The sequence below is a fragment of the Aythya marila genome (assembly GCF_965140915.1).
Source record: "Aythya marila genome assembly, chromosome: 3".
Taxonomy (NCBI): domain Eukaryota; kingdom Metazoa; phylum Chordata; class Aves; order Anseriformes; family Anatidae; genus Aythya; species Aythya marila.
The window spans coordinates 7,067,490-7,083,818 of NC_139044.1; the positions used below are offsets into that span (position 1 = coordinate 7,067,490).

The 16,329-nt window shown below is 38.7% G+C and overlaps 1 protein-coding gene across 2 annotated transcripts in view; it reads left to right on the plus strand.

The window, feature by feature from the left end:
* EFEMP1 (EGF containing fibulin extracellular matrix protein 1) overlaps positions 1-16,329 on the plus strand; it is a 48,741-nt gene that overhangs the window by 25,536 nt on the left and 6,876 nt on the right. For both annotated transcript variants that reach the window (XM_082757434.1, XM_082757435.1), the window contains exons 5-6: positions 10,598-10,720; positions 13,816-13,935. In XM_082757434.1, the coding sequence (XP_082613560.1) occupies positions 10,598-10,720; positions 13,816-13,935 (243 nt within the window). The remainder of the gene's footprint in view (positions 1-10,597; positions 10,721-13,815; positions 13,936-16,329) is intronic.

The window sequence follows — 16,329 nt, forward strand, 5'->3', positions numbered from 1 at the left end:
GTGGGTTCATGAGCTATGTCCATACAACCAAAAAAATCAGGCTACTGTTTTTCAGAATAGGGTTGGATATTCTATGATTCTATGATATCACAACTCCTGCTCAGTGCATCAGTTTGCTTGCTGCATTAATTAGATGTTGTTCTGTTGATAACTAGCTGCTTTACTGTTGGAAGGCCATGCATACCATGGAAGCATCACACAGACAGATGAGGTTTTCACCAGACTGCATCCCCTGTTGCGGTGCCTTTGCCAGCAACTCCCACAAGGAGATGCCTCCCTCACAGTAAGGAGACACTTGATTCCTCACAAGAGCAAGTCTGGTTAGGACTAAAACAATTTAAGACATGCCAGCATGAAAAGAAAGGAGGATTTTTGCAGGAACTGATATTCTGAGGCCACACAGAAAAAAGTTGGGGTTTGAAGTGTGCTCTGAAGCACACTTTTTGGGTAGGATCTTAGTGTTTTCCTTTGCAGGGACCCAGCAGCTACCACTGTAAGTGCTGTGAAAGGGCTTGCACAGATTTAATAAGCAATTCTTCAACTTCCTAATTAAAAACCACAATAAGCTTTCAGGCCTTTATTTCCCTAATATTACAGGTTGTAGCAGTAATATTTTGTTCAGTCAAGCCTAGCTAAAGGAAAATGCTTATGAGGTTTCCAAGGAGAGAAATAAACAAAATGGAAATGAATAGGGAACTTGGAACTTTTAAGTGTATGTAATTAAGAAAAAAAATACATCCTTCAGATAATTCTGGAAACTATTAGGAGATATTCATAATTCATAACCAGTTGTTTGGTTTTCTTTCAAGCAAGGGGGCAGCTTTACATCAAACACTGACTAGCTTTTCCATTAACTTGAATAAACAAAACAGTATGCTTCAAGTTAAGTGAACATCTTTTTCTTTTTTTTTTTTTTTTTTTAATAACTGGATGAATTAAAGAATAAGAACAAGACATTTACTTTTCAAATAGGAAATTAGTTTGCATGCTATTTCTTCATGTTAAAAATACTTTGGAACACTCACAAAAACAATGTTAAGCTGAATTTATGGAAATGTTCCATATCAGTTTTGAAGATGATATGCCAGATGTCGGGGAGAACTCTTTCATCTGCAATAATGGAATAGTTTAATCCACCCTTGTTGTTTTTGAGTATAGTCCAAGTGTATTGGTCATCATGGGTGGGTGATCCTCACTTAGGCAGGCATGAACCAAAAAGCACAACTTGTTAGACCTCTAGCACAAAATCACAAGAAAGCAACAGCAGGAAATACTCTACTGAAAGTAAAAATAAACTATTGCAATGTAAATCAAAAGGTTTACCATTATGACAACTCACATTTTGAAGCACTTTTGAGACTTGCAGATGCATTGCACTGAATTATTGGATTGTAACTTGAAAGCAAGCATGCCCCCATTTATGGCCCCATTAGAAATAAGAAAAAAAATACAAGTTGTAAGTACATATAGATCAAAAACATTGAATTTTTGCCTTTTTAATGAGCAGGGAGAGTAATAATTAACATCTTGTTCTATTGAAGAAAAAAGTGCTCTTCCCTTTGAGAAGTTTTAAACACAGATGTACGTTACACCTGTGGTTCTTATTTTTATAAATATAGGTTGAAGTACCATGGATAGAAAAACCTATTGTCTCTTGGCAATAGTTTATTTATGGCCTCGTATTAGACTACAGTTGTTGTCACATTAGCCATACTACTTTTAATTATAACAATCACTTTAATTACTATTACTTGAATGATGTTTTACATGTAGCACTCATTTAATTTAGTATGTTTGTGGTTGGATAGCAAAGTACTTCTTTTTAGCAGAACACATTCCTACAGGTTTTGTTGAGACATGGTTTGTACTGGCAGGGGCCTGGAGAAGTATCCAGCCCAGGGCAGGAGTTGTTTAAGTCACAGTACAGTCCTAGGCTTTTTAACTTCCCATCCCACTTCCAGCATGGACAGCTACTGTGCAGAAGACATATGAGCAGAATATGTTTGGGCACTGATTCAGGTTGAACACCCTTATCTTGTTACCACTGAAGTGCTGTCCTGAACGTGATAATTTAAATATTTTCTTAAGGATAGAAAAAAACGTGTTCAGTTGCATATGGCATCTCAGTCTTGATCGTAGTCAAAAGTAATCGCAGAATCAAAAGCAGCTTATCTTTTGCACTGCAATTTACAGACTGCTTGGCATACTCTTCTAGAGAAGGAAGCTAGCACCACAGATGGAGGCAAAGTGGAGAAGAAAGGAAGTAATGCATCAATTCAAAGCTTCATTCATCCTTTTTTTTTTTTTTTTTTTTTTTCAGCTGCCTGCCACTCCCAAATAAACATGTGGGAGATGTTCTAGCACTGAAAGCTATGGCTCACTCCTTTATTTAGCTGTTCTATGTGATAAGTCAATTCAGTTTGGACATACCAAAGACAATACATAATTGTGACAAAGTACTGCAGTCCAGACTTGATTATTACAGCTTTATCCTTTGTTAACTCTGTTGAGTAAATAGAGGAAGGATGCTTTTCCTGTACCTTCATATTCATGAAGTCACTGTGGTTGGGTAACTATCCCAAATTCATAGTAGTTGCTAGCACTTTTTCAGTCCAAATATAGAAATCATGCAAGGAACTATGAAGTACACTGCATTAGATTTCCTCCACACACACACACCACATTTTCTACATTAATACTTTGCATTATTCCTAGTCTGTTATGCCATGGTGTCCAGGAGTACTAAAAGACAAATCTACAAGGAGCTCACTTTGCTGTACACACAAGTTTATGAGAGGGAATGTTTCGGCTTACCAAAAGAAGTTACACCATTTTTCATGAAAATCATTTTAATTTAAACATTCTACCTCACATATATGCTTAAATGTAGGTCTTGGCTCCTGCAAATGTTTTTCTTGTGCAAACAAGCATTTGTGCAGGTTACCTTCGCTCAACTGTGAAAGCTCGTTACCAGGGCAATCGGTCCAATATACTTAACATGAAAGGGCCAAAAGAAAATTTAAAAGGGAAAGAGAAAAAACAGCAATAAAAAGGGAGTTTATGGGCTGCTACAGTGTTATACAGAATTATAGACGCTACCTCATGACACCAGTGGATAGTGAGTGCACTGTTACAGCACAGGTCTCTGCTATTAACAGGTTCTGCCACTCCAGAAGTGAGAAATTCCTCCAAATATTTGGTCTCTTGGTACCTACTCACCTGATGTTATGTAATAGATTTTCTCCTGGTATTTACCTCCACAAAACGCAGCCTCCCAACACCAATGAGTTAAAAGTTGTCTGGGCATCCAGCCCAGATGAATAACATCCCAAATGTTGAAGGAAGTAGCAAGGGAAATAGAAAAGCCTTTGACAGAAATTGTTGATAGCTTGCTAAGGCTGGGGAGGGAACCAGGGAATTTGGAGGTTGCTAATGTTGTTCCTATGTGTAAGAAAGGATCAGGGAGGATCCAGGAAACGACATAGCAGTGAGCTTGGCTTCAGTTGCAAGAACAATATAAGAAACATAAATAAGGGACCGAATACTTAATTTGGTAAAATGAAGCAAGCCCGTGCTAATGGAAGAACTGTAGTGCTCTAATTTCTTCAAATATTTTACTGTCACCTGTTATTTCTGAGAAATACTCATAAAACATCTAACAGGCAGAGAAGGAAAGCTAATGAAAGGGACAAAGTGAAAGGAATTAAAGCAGCTTGAAGCTAAGTAAGTTGTCCCAGATACCTGCAATGCTGTGGAGATCATTGTATGCCTGATATCAGACTCACTGGTGCCATTGCTTCCGTGGGAGGCGATGTTTTCAGTTCAGATGTAGCTATTAGAAAAATAGACTGAGTCATTTTCTGCTCTCACTCGCACTGAGAGCTCAGAAAATTTAAACTGATTAACCAAAATATTTAGCATTTACATTCAAAACATTGACAATGACAAGTGCAACACTGATATTGGTGGAGTTATTCTGGGTTTAGATTTGCACAAACAATTCAGGAGCTGGTTCGCTGGCACTGCTCAGCAAGGACAAAATTTGGATCCCATCAGCTCATTAGAGAAGTGTTTTTGATCTGGTGGAATATTCTGCTTACAGGATTGCTACAAACCAGAACAGAGAAAGAGACCCACAAACATTATCTGACTGGTTTGAGGAGATGACTATACAAACAAGGAGAGCATGAAGATGATGTAGTCAGTTGTGGTACACCGAGAGCCAGTGAGCAGCAAGAAGCCAAGCACCCCAGTCCCAAGAGTAAAACATATTTGAGCTAGTTAAGAATACAGGTCTCCAGCTCTGAGCACAACATGCAGGTATGAGATAGAAAAGATTTAAGTGGCTTAAATCAAACAAAGGATAGATGTGGACCGGATTTTTTCTACAAAAGTTTGAAGCACTAATGAAATGCATCTCATGGATTTATGTACTTCTCATAATGATATGAAGAAAATTACGGAGATTAAGCTGTTGCATAAGTGAGCAAGCAGCATGAGTCAGGGGGTTTGGGAAAAATGAGTCACAGCACGAAGGGAATTGAGCCAGGTTTGTAGCTCAGAAAGAGACTAGGAAAAAATTTTATGGATGTAGATAAGAGCCTGACAGAATGGATTGCAGGGAAGAAGTAGAAAAACTAACTAGCTCTAAAGCAGGGAACCATACACTAGATTTAGAGAACACTATAGCTAAAAGCAGGTCAAGCAAAATTTTTGTACACAACTAGTGGTTGAAATACAGAGCAGGCTGCCAAAGTCAGCAATGGAAGGACATAATTGTGTAAATCACTTCAAGAGGGAGTGTGGGTACATTTTTGGAAAATGAGGGAATCACTGGGTATAGCTATTAGTGAGGCTTGTGGAATTAAAACTATGAAATGCAAGCTGATTTATATTTTGAAGGAATATAAGAACAAGATCTGCACCCCTCCGTGGTTCTCACATTTTTTTCTGTGGAAAATTCAAACAGTAACTTCTGGAAATCAGTGTCATCTTAATGAGCAGATGGTTATCAATATCAAAGTCTTCTAAAATGCACCTTCCCAAAGAGCCTGGAGATTATTGCAAAAGGCACTATTTATATTAGGATGAGTCATGGGGGTCTGATGGCCATATTTACCAAAGTACAGTCAATGACTTCCATAAACATTTCTGAAAGAGCAGTGTACCTTACTGAGAGACCAGTCTCCTTAACTGTAATGTTACTTTCCCCTTTCTCTACTGACTCCAACTCTTTAGATTACCTTAAAGTTTTTATGCAGCAGTAATCATTGCAATTCCTGCACTCTCGCAGTGTTCCTCAAGAAGAGAGTACTGTACCAACTAACCCACTTGAGGAACAGTGAGGTTTGACTGAGAGCAAGCCTGCAAGATGCATACAAAGACTGTCATAATGCTTATATATAAGGGATCTAAATTACAGCTGTTCAGAGAATCCAAATTCTGAAATTTCTAGTTCACCAAATACTTGATTTTGAAACTGTAACCTTTTATCAGGGTAGTATTCTGGATGTAACACCCATAAGCAACACAGGGAGATTCAAGCACTCAATCCCAATACCAGTGTAATAAATATTTTTAAAATTTATACCTATTTAAAGTAGCAAGACATCCCCATAAGACCAGTTCACTCTCAGGTGGCCTACAGAAAGGCTATGTAATTATCTGAGTTCAATTATTACAATGATCAAGATGCTGAAGATAACCCAGCTCAATTTTCAAATACATAAGATCTGCAAAAGTATTGATAGAGACACCCAAGTTATTTTGAAGGAAATTGTTCAACTACAGAGGCTGTGACTGCCCAGAGAACAACTGTCCAGGAATAAAATGGCTTTAGCCACAACTGAATGCATCTTGACTCCCCTGCAGTCAGGCCAGGTAGCCTGGCAAACCAGAGATGTAAAGATTCGCTTTGCAATTTTTTGACATGCAAGAGAATGAATTAAACCTCTATCACAAAATACACATTTACCTTAAAGCTTATATTAGAACTCATAGGCTCAAAGCAACATCTGTCTCATGATAGCTTCCCTTAAAGGCCCCTGGATTTTCATACTTGAGAAGCAACCAGTGAAGTCAAGAGGAGAAGCCCTAGTTGTGGTGTTTGTTCAGGCATGGTTGGTCAGAGAGAACAGAGAGGTCAGCTGCCCAGCAGTGCTCTTTGCTGTCATGAGCTCAGTTACTCAACCTTTTACATCTCTTTTTTATTTGTCTTTTCTGTAAGCAAATGTCAAGTGGTCACAGCATCAATAGCAGAGTAGTTATCTATTATTTGAGCAACATCTTAGATACGCTGAGTTTAAGAGTTCATCCATATTTCATGTGTTGCCTGCATCAGTGATTAAATACCAACCAAGTTCTTCAACAATTTAATACAAACCTACAGCTCTTGTTTATCCATAGTGAACAGCACAAAATTTTAAAAGATTAGTTGAGATTAAATAATATGAAGAAATAAAGAAAGAAGGATGCTAAGAGAAGATCATTTTCATTACAGGTTACCAATGTGTTACCAATGTAATTTGAATTGCCTACCTGGGTGAGCAGATGTATAATATGTAGAAATGATATTTATATGGAGGTGTCAAGGAACGAGTTGAAAGTGTTTTCAATGTAGAGATTACAAGGTACTTGCTTGAAATAGAAGCTTCAGCTATAGCATCAGTTGCTGAAACACAGAAACAAACTTTATCATGATGACACTAAATTTGGAAAAGAGGATGCAAATGAAAGATGCTCAAGAATGAGCTTGTAAAAGCCCGTTATTTTCTTTCTAGATCTGTTTCTTATACTGCACTCATCACTGTGGTATCTTGAGTGCTTTCCAGTAGTGCATTAAGCAACATGACAAACATCTGTCACGTTTGTTCTCTCACCCTCTCCCCAGAGAGACAAGTGTGTGCAGTGGAGTGTCTTGTTTTAATTTTTTTAATTATTATAAACACACATGCACGTACACACATTATTAAACATTCATGCTAGAGAGGAAAGGTCAAACAAATTTATCTTGCTCTTAGGATTAAAGCTGGTGAGCTCTGTGATGTTCCTATAGGAGTTTCTAGCATAGCCTTGCCCCAGTTTGCTATGCCTTCACAGACGTCAAATCAATCTGGTTATGGGTGTTTGCAATAGGTGGAAACCAAAAGGATGGCTTCCCAATATCCTCATTTACTTGTCTCATTTAAGTCCAGGGATTTTGTCAAGGAAGATCAAATGGAATGAGATGGTAAGATTTAAGGAAAAACACATGCTTTGTGTAATCACTGTCTCTTCCCAGTATTTATTGCATTTGATACAGATTAAAGTAGGAACTGATGCAGCTTCCAGATCCCTGTCAGGATCAGAGGGCACTGTGCAACTTGTGATAAATAAGCTAGGAATCTAACAGATTGGAAAACTGATATGAACTGGAAAAACAAGCTCTTACAATTATGAAAAGGCAACCTAGGAGTTACCGATTTTCATACAGTGGGGACATAAGTGAGAAAACAATCTGAAAGCTTCAGATTAGAGTTCAGTGAGCCTCTAAGCAACTGCATGTAGGCAGTCTACCTACTCAAGAACCGTGAACAAACACAGAAGTGCAAGTCCCAGGTCAATATTGGCATGTCAGTGCAACATTATGCTACTTCATATGGGGGGAAAAAGCATGTGTTTGTATCTATTGGTAATAACACCCCTGAGAAAAATGGTGCTGATCTACCGCATCCCAAGCATTGATGTAGCTTCCTTCTATGACTTCCACTGCCCCATTGCTTGAATAACTTTCAGGACAATTAGATAAAAAAAATGTTTCTCTAGTGGAGGATGATTAAGGTCACATTGATGTGTGCCAAGAAGCTTAATATTTCTCTGGGCCTCACTAAGAGCATAGATGCAGAGGTCCGTGCAGCAACATCACATTGCAAAATCCACCAATGCTTCTTTCTTACACAAGGGCTGGGCTGCTTCTGGTATCACACCAATACAATTCACATTTGGCACCACTTTCAGTACTGAAAACTTCCACTCGCTTCCTCACCCTTGTATCAATCACAATAGTAGACATGGCTGTAATTATTGCAATACTAGAGATTTCAGAACTGAATGTTCCAGCACTGAAGCCCTCCTAGCATAGCTGCCTGTTGTTCTCCTCCCACAGTATTTTCCTTGACACACAATCCTCAGGCCATCAGCCTTCCCTTCATATTAGAAAGTCCTTAGCACAGACACGAGCAGAGGTGCTCCAAGCAGGCCACGCTGCTGCCCTTCCCCAGTGAAGGCCAGAAGCTCCTCTCCTGTCCGCCTTCACTTCCCACCTTAGGCAGTTCAGGGAAGGTGCAGGTAAGGCCACAAAACAAGAGGCCTGGCATTCTCAAAGGGCTCCCATCAGTACTTTTTCCCCCATGTACCTCTTTCCCCAACAAGCCTAGGAACTATCTCAAAAAAAGCCATCCAAGAAAAACAGCCAAAATAGCAAAAAGTACCATGACAGCGCACAGTAAAAGCACGGATAAAATCCACCAAGCATATTCCACATACTGATCTGCATTTTCATGACATGTAGAAGGCAGACAGGACATACATAGAAAGCCAGAGCTGAGTTGCAGTCCAGTTCAGGACTGGATTAAGAAGCTTGGGAGAGCCCGAAAGGGCTCCTTGATACAAGCCTCATGAAAAGGCTGTTACTATAACCACGGACCTTTGTGGCAACAGCATCAAGTCCTCTGAGAGTTTCCGAGTGAGGAGGCGGCTAGCAGGCAAACAGGACTTTAGAACAATTGTTTTCCTTTCAAACTGAACTTACCATTGGGAAAGAAATCAAAGATCCTGAGTGCATAAGTCAATCTAGCTTGTTTTGTTTTAGCTGAGTAGCTTATTATTCCATAGAAAAATAAACTAAATGAAAATCAAGCCACGGATGCAAATGACTACACAACAACTTAATGTATTGTAACTAACCCACCTTAAAAGCTCGCTTATGTTAGGTTCACTCATATCTGACGTTTCTATGGATCCAATTTTCTGTCCTGTACAATCCGCAACAGTGTGTGTACTTAAGAAAGAATTTCAACTGTATGAGCATTATAGCCCTCTTATTTTCAGCTTCTGCAGAAATTAGGAGTACATGCAAAGCCCAGCGAAGTCCCTGCAAAGACTTGCATTGACTCCACTGTGCTTTGGCTGAAACTTTTAATGATGTGTCAGGCTGGTATGAGGCAGCCAGATCTAGTCCCTGAAAATCTCTACACCTGAGAATGTGCTTTTCAGCTGTCACCGCAGAACAATGCGGTCAGCAAGTCCTGCAGCAGCACAGCAGCTTTAGGACTGTTACTATGCAGAAATGCAAAGAGCAGGCTAACATAAAAGGACTTCATTTTTCCTGTCAGATAAAGAAAATGTATGTAAAATATTTGGGCATTTGAGGAAGGACAAACATTGAGAATCAATTCAAACTGTTGATGGTTTATTTTTTATTGAATCTTGTGGTCAAAATTGTTTTCATTTGCTATGTGAAAGAATCCATCATTTTTTCCAAAGCACCACCCAGAATCTGCCACTGGTGATGTTCTAACGTCCCAAGTGCCTATACAAATAGAGAGGTCAGCTGAGATTTGTAAACTAGAGATCATAAGTTTTAAGGAATTTGTTTATTCAGCCTAGAGTCTCCAAATTGTGTAGAATGCCAAAATTAAAAAGTCCTTTCACTGTACTGTGTCAGGTTACAATAAAAAGCTCTCTAACATTTTGGATGTTCGGATGAGAAAACAAATTGCAATTCCATTTTAAGCAAGTTATTTGTCAGCACATGCACTTTAATTATATTTAAGTACCTCCAGCATTTTCTAATGAATAGGCAAAATCAAGATGTTTTTATACTTGTATAAGCCTGCATTTGGTGTGAATGAAAAGCTACCTGAATTACACAGAAAAGTATCGGTCCAGTCTTTGCATTTTTAGCTGTACTGCTAAAATACAAGCAGATGTACACTATTTCCAAATACTTTAACAGATTGACTGAATTAGGAGAATTTTCATGGGAATGACAAGAGGCAGATCTCTTCCTGATGAGAAGGCCACCACACACCAAGTTCCAAGTCCCTCTCCAAAGTATGGGGTACGGGAACCATGCAAAAGGATCGGTATTAGAAATATTTTGTTGTGCTAATACTAAGAAGTCATCTCATTCTTGAGAAACAGATGAACTACTTTTGCTGAAGTTTTCCAGAGTAATTCAGCCAGACCCAGTACAGCAACAAACAATCAGCATGGGAAAAAAGTGAAATGAAGTTAAATGATTTAAGTAGTATAAAGCTGCAAGACATCTATGAAAAGTTTTATAATGATAAGTACAAATAGTAATGGTATTTGTCAAATAAAAATGATTATTTAGAATAACCGTATCTGATACATTTTCAAATGCAGTTAAAAGCCAACAGAGATCTGGTAACATTTTATATCCTGCAAATGGAATAACTTTGAGATTACTTCTTGAGTGTATTTCAAATTTGCTGCCTTCATTTGTAAGTAGCCTGAAAATAGGGAAAGCATTTCAACAGGTAACTAACTCTAAGTAAGTTCTATGACTAATAGTGCATTTGCTCTTTTTATAAAGATATAGATGAATGTGCAACAGGAACCCATAATTGTAGAGCTGACCAAGTATGTGTCAATCTAAGAGGGTCCTTCAGCTGCCAGTGTCCTCCAGGGTATCAGAAACGAGGGGAGCAATGTGTTGGTAAGTCTTGCTTTAGACTAAATTATTTTCTTTCATTACCTGAAGTTGCAAACTTTTATAACAAAATGCATAGGTGTGTATACTGTACAATAGCTGATTATTTTTAAAATGGAATGGAATAATTGCTTTATCACAATGATTAATCACTAAAACATGTAACTAGAAACTATTTTAAGTATAATCAACACAGAGCTGAACTTCACAAGACTAATTTTCTTACTAGTTACCACTGTGTTTATTATTTGTATTGGGGTATTGCCTAATGTCCCAGATACAGTCAGAAGTCTTCTACAGCAGTGAAGTAAAATGTGTCTTTCCACTGACCTCAGTGAGATTTGAATCCAGATCTGCAGGACAAAGCCCTACCTTCACACAGCCCTAATCCCTGCTCTGCAGAGCCCCCTTGCACAGTCTGTTTCAGTCTCAGTTTTATGAGTAGAAATGAAAGAGATGAAAAATGCAGGTATATGATATTTGCAACTTATAAACCACTATGCTTTATTCCTTGGGCCAAAAGCAGCTGTCTGCACCTTTGGGACCTATACAAGTATAGCATTAAATTAAATCCAAGTGCAGCATAAACACTGCATCTTTCCTATTCCATCCTCATTTGGGGACATAACGTGAAAGTGCCATTACTCTGTTCCTGCAGTCTTTCTTCAGCCTTTAGCACCTCTTTAATCACAATTTCAATGGATAAAATGGCTTTATAGACACTCCAGTCTTAAGCCTTAAGTTTGTCAGGGATATTGAAAACAATTATGAAGTAGGAGAATCAAATGTATACATCATCAAGTGACATTCAAGACCACCTCTTCTAAGCACAGAACTGATTTTATGGAGCCTAGTAGAAAAGCTTTTTCGTTGTTTTTCACAGAAAAACGTGTTCTCTGTGCAAGAGTAGGATAAGTCGTTTGGGAATGTAGGCACAGGAATAACTTTGACAGGTCACTGATATATTTATTTTTAAACATTTTTTATCTAATTTTTTAGAACAGTGTATTACTGCTGTGCAGTAGCACTTCTAATGTCAAGACCCAGGCTACTACCTGAAAGCCCTACCAGACATGTTACAGCTCTCAAAAGAAGCAGGATGATACAGCCTTCTATCTACATGTGAATACAGTTATGCATCTAAATCCACACATGAAGAGGTCAGGAAAGCAAGATTTCCCTTCTCTTATTTAGGTCAAAACCAAGAATAACACCTGTGTTACGTATTACACACTGACCTAAATTACCAGTACATCGCTACACTTCACACTGTCAGCATTTCAGAATAAACACTGTGTTTGGGGATTTTTTTATTTATTTATTTTTAACAACTTTGCCAGAAAACGTTCTTGGGACCAGATCTTGATAGAGGTTCTCCATATGGGAGAAAATGTTTCTCTCAAATTTGAACAAAATTTTTCCAGACCTTTTTGGCTTCAAATTGGAGGAAGAAAAGGACTCATTTTTAACAATTCATTGTTATTGTTTTGTTTTGTTTTTTTTTTTTATCAAAATGCACTAACCATTTCTTTGATTAAAAAAAATAATAATAAATTTTTGTAAAGAAATTGCTTGTTCACCTATCACAAAATTAGCCTTTTCTGAAACATAGGATTGAAGATAGAATGAGTTGTCTTCCAGCATTAGTTCAAACAGAAGATTTGGCAGAATTGATTATATTACACTCAGCCCTTGGATCTGCTTGGAGCTGATGTGCACAAGAGCCTAATACTGCAAGGAGAATTCCCACTGAATTAGAGTCTGATCCTGTAAGCATTTACATGCATAAATACAAAGCTTAAAAAGTAAAGCATTGCTTCTATGCCTATATTGTTTAACCAGATTTTCAAACAGCAACTTGTAAGAGCTTGGTCCTGTAAAGCCAAGGATGCAAGAGGTCTGCTGTGCCTCCTAATGTATTCAATTTCTGCTTCAGATTTTCCCTGCAACAGAAGAGTTACAGCAACAATCTCTACTGTACGGATAGCCAGGAGTTTTTCCAGCATAAGCCTTTTCATTCAAACTGATCCAAAACACTTCACTAAGTTTAGCTCCAAAAAGTAACTGCGAAATTGACAGAAAAAGAGTTAACTTCTAACAATTATTTTTTCACTAGATATTAAAATAAACTTTCCTTGTCATAAAAAATAAAAAATCTTGGCCTCTTTTTAAACACATCTATGGTGGAAACAGCTGGAGGTAGGGAACTCAAGATCTGGCATGGATATGGGAAGTGCCTTTCTTTGTTCCAGTGAAAACTGGTATTATTTGTCTGAGCGTTGAGCCTTTGAAATGTCACATTGTGTACATGTACAGAACAGGGCACGGATTTCTCTACCAAGATCAAGCAGGCCACAACTAAAGACAACTGCTGCACATACATGCACGATCAGCATTGCGGCATAGCTTAAAAAAAATTGCAGACAAACAGAAGCAGTAACTCCTCCAGAACGTAAGGATGCCTTTTAAAATGCAGAGGTAAAAAAAAAAAAAGGGGGGGGGGGAGTTGTTGCACATTTTGTGTGGATTGCAGGTGAAAACCCTGCTCCAGTGCACATTAGGAATGCTGAAAGTTGGAAAGGCAGTCTGCTCCACCTCACAACCAGGGCTAATCTGAAAGGAGAGTCTGAGGAAAGTTAATACCGCCTGAGATAGCACAGCTCCAGCCGGGCTGCTCGCCTTCCTCAGCACCAGAGTGCAGCCAGAAGGTGCTGGTGCTGCTGTATCCAAAGGCCTGCAGGAGGGACAGCAGCCCCCAGGGAGCCCAGCCAGTTTCTGGGGGATCCCTGTGGAAGCACAGCCATCTGTTTCCTTTTCAGGGCCACTAATCTTCTGTCCTCACAGGGAAAATTTGGACTTGTCCTAACAGAGCTGAAAAGATTTAGTATAAGCTAAGCGTGCTGCATGTGAAGCTTTGATTAAATGAGGTAGAAGTTACAGTCACTCTGTTGGTCAGCCTTAAGTCTTAAGCAACATCTACCCCACATAAGCTTTTTTCTGCTTTTAATCAAGTTCAATTAACTTTACAGTTTCTTTGGACAAGACAGCAGCACTGAACTTCCAAGGTGCCATTTGAGCTAATTTCTCTTTTCATTACTCAGATATAGACGAATGCACCCTGCCTCCATACTGCCACCACCGATGTGTGAACACTCCCGGCTCCTATTATTGCCAGTGCAACGCTGGTTTCCAGCTGGCGTCCAACAACCACACCTGCGTGGGTAAGAACTTCTCTGCATGCACTTACACGAGCTCACTTGCTGTAGAGAAATACTGACACATGACTTGCCACGGCTGTGATTTAAGTGTCTCCATCCCAACTTACTGAAGGAAATAAATTCCAACCAATATGTTACACTAGTTGCTGTATAGAGAAGCTGTCTTGCAAGTGATCTGAGAAGTAGTGGTGAATTAGAAAATAAGAGCCTCGTGGAAAACACATTATTTTATACGTTTCTGAGGAGCACCTAGTTTGGCAACTGAACTCTGGAAGTTTACATTCATTATTTAATCTTTGATTTAATTATTCTTTCAGCTCTGGTGGATTGCTTTTTCAGTGTTACTTGCTTTCATGATATAATTCCCAGTTTTACAACAGAGGCTGGAAATGGAAAGCAGGGGGAACAAAACAGTTAAGTGTAATTATCCTCAGCACACGATAAATGTAGTGATGAAAAAGCTTTTACATGTCAAACAGGAATCTCTGGAAAATATTACTACAAATGAAACTGAGGGGTCACTATGAAAGCCACGTTCATCCCCTTAAAATAAAGCACTAAGGGAAGATTGCTGTGAAGTTTGAAAAGAGATCTGATCTAGAGCAATTAGAGATGGTAATAATAAAAGGAAACTGTCTACTGAAGTGCAAGGTACTGAAAAAGTTCATATTAAATGTACATACTTGGAAGAAGGATGCTATTTCTTAAAGCTGATAATTCTCCAGAACACAAACTTCTCAGTGATACTACTAAAAAGGCAAGAGCATTGTTAAGAATGACTATAAAGAACAAAACTTGTGTTGCCATTTCATTTTTCTTTCCATGTTTTTGGGATAAAACTAGGCAGGAAGCGAGAAGATTGCTTTCCTGATTTTGGCTAAGGCACGAGAATAGCCATATTGAACACCAGCTAACTTTTGCTTAGCCCTGTGTTTTTTCCAAGCTTCCAAGCAGAGGGCTTTAGGAAGAGTAGGAGATATGTAGCCTAGCAACTTGCACATCAAGGTAGGTTAAATCCTTTCATGTTCAGAGTACTAAATCAGAGGAGCATAAACTTCCCAATTTCCCTTCTCATGCAACACTCTCTTGGATCTGAAATTCCAGCTCCTGGGAAATCAATAATTGGCTGTTGCCTTTAACAGAATTGGGATCTCAGCTAGGAATGGGAGAGTGGCCACGTTAAATCAAGAGACTGGTGATGGAGATGGCTGCGAGTTCTCTATGGCTATATATACACAGGCAGACACACTACATAGCACTGTGATGACAGGCGTTCGTTGTTTTTCACCAAATAGGTGAAATACTGCATGTGGACTCAGTGTAACTGTGTGATGAGTTATGTCATTTGCCCCTTCCCACGGCTCAAATGTAAGGTGCTTTCTTTCAATTACACTTCCATATGAAGCTCCAAGTTCGCTAGGTGCTTCACCAAGAAATCCCTTCTGACTCCTGCTGGCCTCCAAGCCCAGCAAGTCACACCCCCACCATAAAAGGTAAAGTAAATCTTCACACAAAAATCTGTAAAAGAGCGACTGCTGCATCAAGACAGACTTTCACATCTGCAACAGTCATCTGGCAGAAGTCATACTTCACAGCTGTACCGATTACATTTGTTACAACTTTTGCACATATTGAAAGTGGGTCAATATTTCTTGGAAGGGTAACAAACGGAATTGTGGCTTTGGCCAGCTTATTATTCCTTCTGGTAGCGTTGTCATGATGTACATTCTTCACACCATTGCCAGAATTCAACTAAAAGAACGAAAAATGCTTGGTAATCATTTCTCCCCTATTACCATTCATCATAAAGAGAAGGATCACAGAGATAATTAATATCCTCCTTGTTGGTTTAGTTCTTGTGAATGCCAAATCTTAGTCATCTTTGTCAGTTTTAAAAGTCGTATCTGTAGATAAAAGTGTCGCTGACATTTATATGTACTTGCAAAAGCTATGAATTCAAAAATTATTTAACATGCAGCTCTCTACTAATGAGTATAGCTGATGAACACAAATGAATGGAAAATATGCAGGGAAGGCACACAAGGGAAAATTCACTGTAGATTTTAGCGTATGACAAAGGAGCAATAATTAGCAGCCTATAAAAATAAGCACTGTAAATCGCAGAGGTGATTACACTTACATAAACCTTGCATTAAAATTGCTTCTCTTATTTTGCCGTGTTCTCATATATGTTCTTCGGATGGCACACGATGAAAAATCTAGCACAGAAACCTGCCTCCCCCCCTGTATGGTCTAGGTCTTGGAGCATTGCAAAACTATACTGGCTTAAAAGGCTCATGTTATAATTGTAATGGAATTTAAAAGAACAAATTTTAGGAGTAATAAATAGCTCAGATCTTAACCACTGCATGCTGAGAGGTCTTATCTGTATGTGTT